Genomic DNA, 9,278 nt, shown 5'->3' with positions numbered 1-9,278 from the left:
AGACATGGGGAAAGAATGGCTGTGGTTTGCTCTTTTCCCCACAGAACAGAAAGAAGTTTGCTGACTTTTATAAACAAACAGGAAAACCCCAAAGAAACATTTCTGGTAGCCGTGGAAAAGGCAGATGAGAACGGGGGGACCCAAGACACCCGGACCAGCTGATGGGCTGGCCGAGCAGGACAAGCTGTTCTTCAAGCGGAGGGGAACACCAGTGAAGGGGTTCAGACACACCGGCACTGCAGAACTCCAGGGGGGAGAGAAAAACGGGCACAGATGCGGACTTGTACGTGAGCAGGGTAGTGACACTGTTACCTTTAAACCGTAAGGGAGTAAAAGATGAGGTCAGCAGCATCACTTCTCCTTACAGTAAAGGCCATTGAATAATCCCCTAGAAGGCTCATTCGCCTGCGTCAAGTAAAATGGGAACTCTTCTCTCCATCCCATATGCTTTTTACTGCGGCAAACGCAGAGCGGCTGCACGCCTGGGTCAGGGCCAGTTACCAGCCTCTGCCTCGGGATGAGAAGCCGACGGGGTTAAGATGGGAGCAGAGTTTTCCATGCAGAAAGTATGCCGTCATGCAAAACTGCAGGTAAGCAGAGCAGGACGAACCTGCGCAGGCCAATCCCGCAGCTCCCGCCGAGCCAGCACGCAGGGAACAATGCCGGGGGGCAGAGGGGCTCTCGGCCAGTCCCCGTGCTCAGCCCCGCTTCCCAGCCGGGGCTTTCTCTCCTCCAGGAAGCTCAGCCACTCTTGACTAGAAATGAGGCTTCCTGCCTCGATTTTGTTATTTTATGAGTTGGAACAGTAAAAAAAAAGGCAGAAAGAAGCTTCCTCCCCCTCCTAACACAGCTACAGAAGGCAAAGCCATGCAGTTCCTCCTAAGGAGGGAGATGACCCTGTTGCAAATAGGCAGTCTTCAAGAGTTTCTGATGAGGAGCCACTGTCCTGTTATCTAACGCTGTTCTCCACAATACTGGCACACAAGACACAAGGTCCTTGGGAAAGCCCTTGCACATACAAGGAGACGATAAAGCCCTGGCGATTCTGCTAACCCCGCAGTGCCAATGGTGCACTAGAAGTGAGAACAATCTGTTTAAATGCAGTTTAAGGATAAGGAATCCTTAAAAGATTTGTCCACTCTGGCGTAGGAACTGTGCTAGCAACACGGGCATGAGCTTCATGGACTCACGGATGTAAGGAAAAAAAAAAAAAAAAAAGCAGCAAGTGTTAACTCTGGAGCAACCCAGGGCTTTACAAACAGATTTAATGCAATTCTCAGCCAAGTCTGCTCAGAAGGCACAATCACGCTTCATCTCTGTTTGCAGTAGTTGCTCCCGTCTCCAGCACAGTTTCAACCATAGCACGGACAGTGCAGAACTGGCAAGTTTTCTTAACTGAACCTCTGCCACTGTTCACAGCACTCCACAACCAGGCAAAAGTCCTGCTGGAGTCCCCAGGCATTTTGGGCAGACTATGGATCGTGCTTTCCTGCGGACGATCTCGACCCAAAGCCAGATGCAGCCAGCCAGCACAGCGAGGGGGTGACCGCTCAGCACCACCTCACCTCCTCCTCCCAACGGGCGTCACTGCCCACACGTACCCGGACAGACGCGAGTGGGGACCTTCCTCCCATCCTGCCCCCAGGAAACCGTCCGCTGGCTACAGCAGGAACTTCGCCTGCATTAAGGACTGAGGAGTATTTGTTTTTAAAAAGAGAGGAAGACGGAAAAGAGATCACTAATCAGTACTACACACACAACGGTGCAAGGACCAGAATACCCAGTCAGCAATGAAACATGTCCTAAGCAACCTCCCAGTCTGGCGGGCGAGTACCCGCAGAGCCAATCTATATCCCTCCTCTCCTGACTCGGGGGGAGTTTGGCTTCAGTGAGATCTGCCCTAACCACCGGGAAGGGTGAACAAGAGGGTCCTTTCGGATGCGGGGTTGTTCTTTGGTGCACGTCTCACTGTCATCTGTAAGACACAAGTTATACATTCTGATCTCCTGCAGTATATACCCTTACCCTACACAAGACTAGATCTTTTCTTCCCCCACCAAAGAAAAAACGATGTCAAAACTGCTTGCATTTTGGAAGATACCGCATGCACATTTATCCATTTTCTAATCCACTGACTCCCACACTAAAACATGGTCAGTTCAGGAACAAACTAACGAAGGAAAGCAACCCATGCAGCAAATCTACTTAATTTCTGTCGGTCTTCTTGTCCCAGGTTCTGCTCTATCAGGCCAGATAAACATATTGCAAGTTGCCAGCACAAAATACCTGCCCCTGCAAACCAAACGTGAACCCAAGAAACGTGGGGGCTTGGGAGTGGCAGGAGGAATCCTGGAAGGGGGAGTGCCATGCACAGAGATCTGCAAAATCAATTATTGCATCAGCAAAACCAAGCCAAAACGAGAAACAAAACCCCCCAAAAACCATCCAAACAAAACATTGTCAACCATTAAAATAATAAAAAACATTATTTTTTTGACATAGCTATAAAAATCAAGTCATTTATAAAACTGCAACAAATGAAGTCCGGTTGTGTATTCTTTTTCCTTTTATTAGACAGGACAGAGAATTTCCTTAAAATGCCATAACAAGTCACAGTGATTTTAGATGTTTTTTTTGAAATGTAATATATTGATGGGAAATACCTTTAACATGGTTTAACTCTTTTTTTTTTTTTTTGTCACTGTATATGTACCCTGGTCCACCAAACCATCTATCTTAAAGTTTCTTGTTTAGAGAGGACACTCTGTCTTCTTCCTCCAAAAATGAATTTTGTCTAATAATCCTGCAAAATAATCAACCTTACAAAAGGCCTTCTTCAAATGTTATATTTATATATATATGTATATACATATATATACACACACATACACACATATATATAAATATAGACTTCTATGATTTTTTTTCCCATTCTACGCAATGTCTCAATAAAGAGATCAGCAATTTTTATTCTACAAAGAAGCAACACATAAAAGGGGAAAATTAAAAGTCTTAAGAACATCATATCCATATTTCACTGATTACACATAAAAGGAAAAAAAATCACCATGAACAACTGTCTGTGAAGTTTTCTTGGATTAGCAAAATTCAAGTGCAGAGAGGCCCCGTCTCTCGCTGCCCGCGGCAGGGTGGTCACTGGGCGGCTGAGGACAGCCCAGCCCGGCATCCTGCCACTCGGCGCGTTCTGCACTTCCCTCCCGCAGAGTCGGACGTGGTTGGAATGTATGGAGTTTAGGAAAGGTTCCCAACGAAGACCTCGCCGTCGGACGATCCCCTCTAGGCCAGCTTCAGTGTGCTCACTGGGAATGATGGCATGGTTACCATAGTCACCGGATTTAGGACCGTTTGCCCAACTAACTGCGGGTGATGGACAACTTGGGTTCCTACAGCAGGCTTGGCCATCACCGCTTGCTGGCCAAGGTTTGTGGTTCCATTCACTTGCTGGTGCGAGATGGTGTGAGCAATATGGCTCACCACGGGCTGGCTGACGGCCACGGGCTGAGGGTAGATGGGCAGCTGCTGGCCGAGGTGGGCCATGTGGTTGATGGTGGCGGGGTGCACAGTGATGTGGCCGATAGGCTGAGCAGCAGTGGTAAGTTGCACAGGGCTGGACGTGGAAGGTGCAATGTGAGCAATGTGCTTGGTCTGTGGACCCTGAATCACGTGGTTGACAGTCTGGATGACCGAAGCGTGGGCGAAATAACGGTCGTTTCCACTGGCGCAGCCGCCACGATGTGAGTCTGTGCAGGGACGATCGCCTGCGGCTGGACCAGTGCTTGTGTCTGGATGGGAGGCTGTGCGTGGGCTGGGGTTTGTTTCTGCTGGATGGACAGGTGCTGAGGCAGAACCGCCGGGTGGTGGGAAGCAGCGTTTGAAGGGACGGCTTTCAGGAGCTCTGGGTGCTGGCGCTGGGTTAGTTTTGGTAATGAGTTCACTGGCCTGTCATCTTCCATGTCTTCATCCATATTGTCTTCACCCTCTGGAAAAAACGAAAGGAAGAAACTCCCATAAAAAAGAAAGCAGAGCACGAACTGGACTAAGCAGCCTCCCTACAAGGCAGCAAAGGAGGAAGAGAGAACAGCAGGAGGAGTCACTGAGCTACGGGCAGGCAGCATGGCACTGCCCGGCACAGCACGGCACGGCACAGCATGGCACGGCAGGCTCCACTGATGGGGCTCACACCCCTCGCAGTGGGTCTCTTCCCTGCTTGCGGGCCAGGCAGGCGGGACCAGGTCAAAGCCCCAGCTAGAGCAGGGTGCTCACACCGGGCTGAGGGGTCTCGCTTGGCCGGCGAGGGAAGCAACGCCAGCAGAGGCAGACGGAGAGCACCCGCGTTGAACTCCGTCTGGGCTGAAGAGCTCTCCTTCTGGGAAGAGGAACAGGGTGTCCTTTCCTGTCCAGTTGTTCCACCGATCCGCACCACCCCTTCTGCTCCCAGAGCAGGAAGGAAACAGCCACGGAGAAGCATGGCAAGTTCCTCATCTGGTTCTGGAAAATGGACTCTCGTCCAGTCCAGGAACTAACGAAGCAATGCAGGAACGTGCTGACCCTGCGGAGATCCAGCAGAAGAGCAGGGCACCTTGCACCGCCTGCTCTAAAGGCAGCCATGCAGCAGAGATTAAAAATCTCAGAAGATAGAGAAGCAGCAGGAAAACCAGGGAAGACACTTCCCTTTTGCAAGCTCTGTGGTTAGTAGTAGCTTGAAGCGATGGTTTTCAGCAGAGGGCAGCTGGAGAGGTGAGCGGCTGATACTCCTATTGACAAAGCACTCCTACTCTCAACTTCCATCAGCCTACACTCGCTGTCTGTGAGCGTGTTCAAAGGTGGTGAGCCCGATACAAGCCTGAATGAACCAGAAAACTCAGGTTTTCCCTTCCTGGAACTCGCTGTATTGTCTGCCTGGGGTGCCAAGAGCAAATGCTGTCACGATTTGAAGGAAATGCTGCAAACGGTTACAGACTGCTACAGCCTCCTCATTTCTGGAAAGCAAAGCACTGTGCATCCACCGACTGCCTATTCTTCCTCCTGCAGATCACTGGTATGGAGCAAAGCATGCACCCTCCTACCCCACAAAAACTATTTACTGGGAACAGCACGCCAGATATTCGTTAGATCATTTAATCTTCACTGTGAATCCTTTTCACACAACGTGAAGGCTCATTAAGTTGTTCAAATGCTCTGGTGATCCTTCCCGTACCAATTCCTTCTTCTCTACGTGGCTGAACACCCTCCCCCACCTCCACACACAAATACACGAGGACGCTCATGTGCCACTCAGTTCTAGTGAGCAAGGAGGCACAGTTATACAAGAGGAGCACTCAGTTTTGAAAGCAGGGAGCTCCACGTGAGGTATCAGCAGATTGAGCGTGCAAACTTCAGCTTTGTATCTACCTAATGTTGATGCACGATTTTCAGTTTACTTTACACAAGCGGCAGTGTATTATTAGGCCAACATCAATGACTACAAACCACTTGAAAACCTTTTACTTTATTCTGAACGCAAAGAAACCTTGATGGTGCTAAATGAAGATCTCCACCACCACTATATAGCTGTGTCAGTGACGTATGGTGATGATTACAAGAAGAGAAAAATTACGGGTACCTGATGCTGTCGAGGTAGATGCCTGGTCATCCTCTGGCTGAACTGTCTGTCGAATAATTCTGTCAATCTCCAAGATATCCATCCACTGGCTCAACTCGTTCTTCAATTCTGCCAGTCGCTGCTGGGTAGCAATCTTCTCTCTTGCCAGCCGCTCCATCTCATGTTCATATTCTTTTTCCTTCCTCTTTAAAGTCTAAAGACAGAGGGAAGAAAAAGAAATGTAAGGAGAACAAAGACACATATAACCTACACTAACCAGGTCACTCCCATGTCCATAGCTCAGGTTATTTATTACCAGTTACGCTAGTGTAAAACGTGCTCAGATATAGTTACACCTTTCAAATTCAGGCAGAAAGGGAAAGGGCAAGAGTTGGCCATGAAAACCTAAAGGGTTACTTTGGCCAATCGCTTTCTGTCTTCTGAAGGAAAACTGATGAGCCTCCAAACTGAAATGATTAACCACATCAGGTGTGAGTCCCTTCAACTGTAGGGGTAAGCGTAAAGCCTAGAATTCCTCAGGAAAAGCTGGAAGGCTTTCTCTCTGAAAAAAGGTATTTCTGCCACTCTAAAGACAGAAAATGAATTCTTCTTCCTGCATTCTTCCTCCTTTGCTCTAACCTCCCCAAGAGAGCTTAAAAATCTAAGATCCAAGAGCAGCGAACTATGACTACGACTCACATCTGTAATGTGGAAGTCGGACCCTTCCCAGCACTTCCACCCTGATGACTTCCTGAGCTAACCACAGGACACTGACGGTACGTGTGTGCCAACACTGGCAAGAAAGAACCTCTGTAAGGACACCAACAAACGACTCATGGGTGCAGAGCACGTGTGGACCGTGAAGCAGGCTGTCCGAGGCCCCAGACAGGTATTTGTTGGAGGCGCAGCAACATAACCCGGCACTCTCTGTTCACTCCTCTCTTCTGTTTCAGTCCAAGGGAGATCCTTGTTGCACTTCAACATCAGTTTAGCGCGACAGGGTGAGTACTCAGTTCCCAACATCAGCCCCACTCCACCTGCCTTACGAAATATTTGCAGAGGATTAGGGCTGACCGCAGACTGGTGGGAAGGTGCAAAGGGAGGGAAACGGGTGCAGTTCCCTCTGATTGCCAGGCGAGAGGACATGAGACCACGGTCAGGAAGCCACCCGGAGAGTGGGGCTCTGGTGTTTTTAATATCTATTCCCAAGCAGCCCTAAGGAAAGGGCGCATCTACACGCACAGCAGCGCTCCTGCACAGCAACTGCCTGCTGGCCCCTGGCTTGAGAAAGGTGGAAAATACCCCACATCCTTGCACAAAGACAGAAATCCCATGCAGAAAACTCTGCTCTTATGCAGGAAGATAAAACCACAGACGTACTGAAGTATTTCAAAGATAAAAGTGCGTAGGAAGAGATAGTACCTCTTACTAAACCAACTGACAGTAGCTGGGGAAAAGAGAAGCTTCGGGCACACAGGCCCAAGTAGGCCTACACAAAATCCCAGTGCATTCCCAGAATGAGCACATAAACCACAGAGAGAGGGGGAACTTTTACATGGTCAGAAGAAAAGAAAAAGCACAAGTACTAATTAGCTTCTGAGCAACACACCCCACACCAAGAGCCCTGACCTAGAAGAGCTGGCTAAGAGCAACAATACCCGCATCACAGGGGAACTCCTCAGGCCAAATGCGAAGGAACAGTGTACCTTCTCCTCTTCTGCTAATGCCCACTCAGCGTTGGAAATTTGGTACGTTCATCACCAGGGGAGGGAAGAGATGCTGCATCAGTCAGCACAGTACACAAAAATGCCAACTACTATTAATGGAAAATATAAACCACACAGATCTGACGGGGATCAGTTACTGAGCAGTACAGCAGAAAAACGACAGCTGATCTTCACAGAAGGTACTGTTTCATGAGATTTTAAGCCAGTAGCATAGCACTGCACAGTAACAGGACACAGAACCTGTCCCCCAGCCCCGGCCAGCACATACTACAAGCATAAAAAAAAGAGACAAAATAAGTGCAATCCGCAAAACCATGTATAGCCTGTCTATTTTCTAAAGTTAAGTTTCACTATTGAAGATCTAAATCACATACACGCTTCTGAAAATAGCAGCTACACAGCCCTCCACAGAGCCTGCGTGGATGCTCTTTGTGACTCACTGCTGGCAGGCACCGAATTTAAAAGCAAACCTTACACTTAGCAGAGCGGCAGAGGATCAGACTCATGAAGTTCTGAATACGGGCTCTTTATTTCTCTCTCAGGTTCTCCAGGACAACTGCAATCAGAACTTGACCTCATGCGCTTCAATGGTTCTGCTGGGCTTTTATCTCAAAAATTAGCCAGGAATAACTTTAAACCCTGTTCAGCCAGGCCTTTAATTCAGCCTAAGCCAACACAATGACTAGGGTAGCTCCTGTCCTCTTATAGAAAAGTAAAATGGGAAAAAAAAAAAAAGTACCTTTGTCCTGATAATAACAAAAAAAGGAAGTATTTTTAAAACGGCCAAACAATGCATATTAGCAGGACACAATCATTCCAGATACGGAAATGGAGGCAACTCCTCTCCACGAGGCTTACGCTTTGCCCCCGGCACCGCTGGCTTCAGCTCAGCTAAAAGCCTCTCGAAAAGGACAGTTTTCAGGCAATGGGGGCACTTCTGTCCCTCTCGCTGCTTTTTAAACCGTAAGCAGGCAGCAAGTATGCCAACTCCTCAATGCCAAGGTTTTATAGTGGGACACCCCAGCATACCTGTCACCTACAGTGAGAGGAGTTACCGGGACAGCAGGGAAGGTCCTTCGGTGCAGGAGACGCAGGTACGTGTGGACGGGGACTCCCGGGACTCCAGCTCTGCACCAGCACTGAGATGATGCACTAGCCCGGAGACGGCGTTTACATCCATATGTGGCTGAAGCCAAAATCCATATGCTGGTTTTAACGTCTGTTATCCTACTGAGTGCGGCCGAAGCATTTTGCCTGACCCAGAAAACACAGTAATGCCGCGTGTGCGCTTTGATTTCCACACAGCCGAAGGGACGTGGGTGGGACACAGAGGGCTCAGCGGAGGCAGTGAGGAAGGTGCACGCTCCCATGCTCGCGTCTGCATAGGCGAGAACTCGCCCGAATGCCTTCTCTCTTACTATCTAACCAGGAAAGAAGCAAGTAGGAGAAAGGTTGAGATTAGAATTGCTGCATACAGAGGTGAGCCCAGCCCCTCTCTGCAGTACTTCTCTCCAAACATGTTCTCCATGTGGTTACAGGGTAGGATAATGAAACGACAGACTACAGTAATGCAGCTTACCAGGAAGCGTAAGAAAGAAATCCACGCAGGCTCAGCACCCGTATCGCGCCCAGCGCAAGCGTGTTTGAGCGGATTTGGCTCCCTGCCCCGCTGCGAGAGGACTCCCACACCAGGGGAAAGCACAGCTCTGCAGCGTGGGCAGGGCAGCTGGCAATTAGTTACCAACTTTTAATTACTGAAAAGGCAGGCGAACCCTCAGCGAGCACCAGGATGAGTCTCCCAGCGAGCGTGGCCGTGGCGCTCGCTCTGTCGCTCTCCGGGCGCTCCCCTCCTCCAGCGCAGGCTCCGGGATGTGGAGCTGCTCCAAGCCCGTCCCCGCGGGCTCTGCCTCCCTCCCCGCTGCCGGCCGCCCCGGCCCTCCCCGCGCTGG

At 49.6% G+C, this 9,278-nt stretch overlaps 1 protein-coding gene across 1 annotated transcript in view; it reads right to left on the bottom strand.

Annotated features, from left to right (window-relative positions):
- Positions 1–3,297: 3,297 nt before the first annotated feature.
- Positions 3,298–9,278, bottom strand: part of MNT (MAX network transcriptional repressor) — a 28,903-nt gene continuing 22,922 nt past the window's right edge. The window contains 3 exon segments of the mRNA XM_009881475.1: positions 3,298–3,716; positions 3,719–4,000; positions 5,624–5,816. Coding sequence (XP_009879777.1) covers positions 3,298–3,716; positions 3,719–4,000; positions 5,624–5,816 — 894 coding nt within the window.

This window comes from Charadrius vociferus, unplaced genomic scaffold, assembly GCF_000708025.1.
Source record: "Charadrius vociferus isolate BGI_N301 unplaced genomic scaffold, ASM70802v2 scaffold323, whole genome shotgun sequence".
In the NCBI taxonomy this organism is placed as follows: Eukaryota; Metazoa; Chordata; class Aves; order Charadriiformes; family Charadriidae; genus Charadrius; species Charadrius vociferus.
Note: the sequence above shows the minus strand (reverse complement) of the source record. Positions and strands in the feature narration are given on the sequence as shown.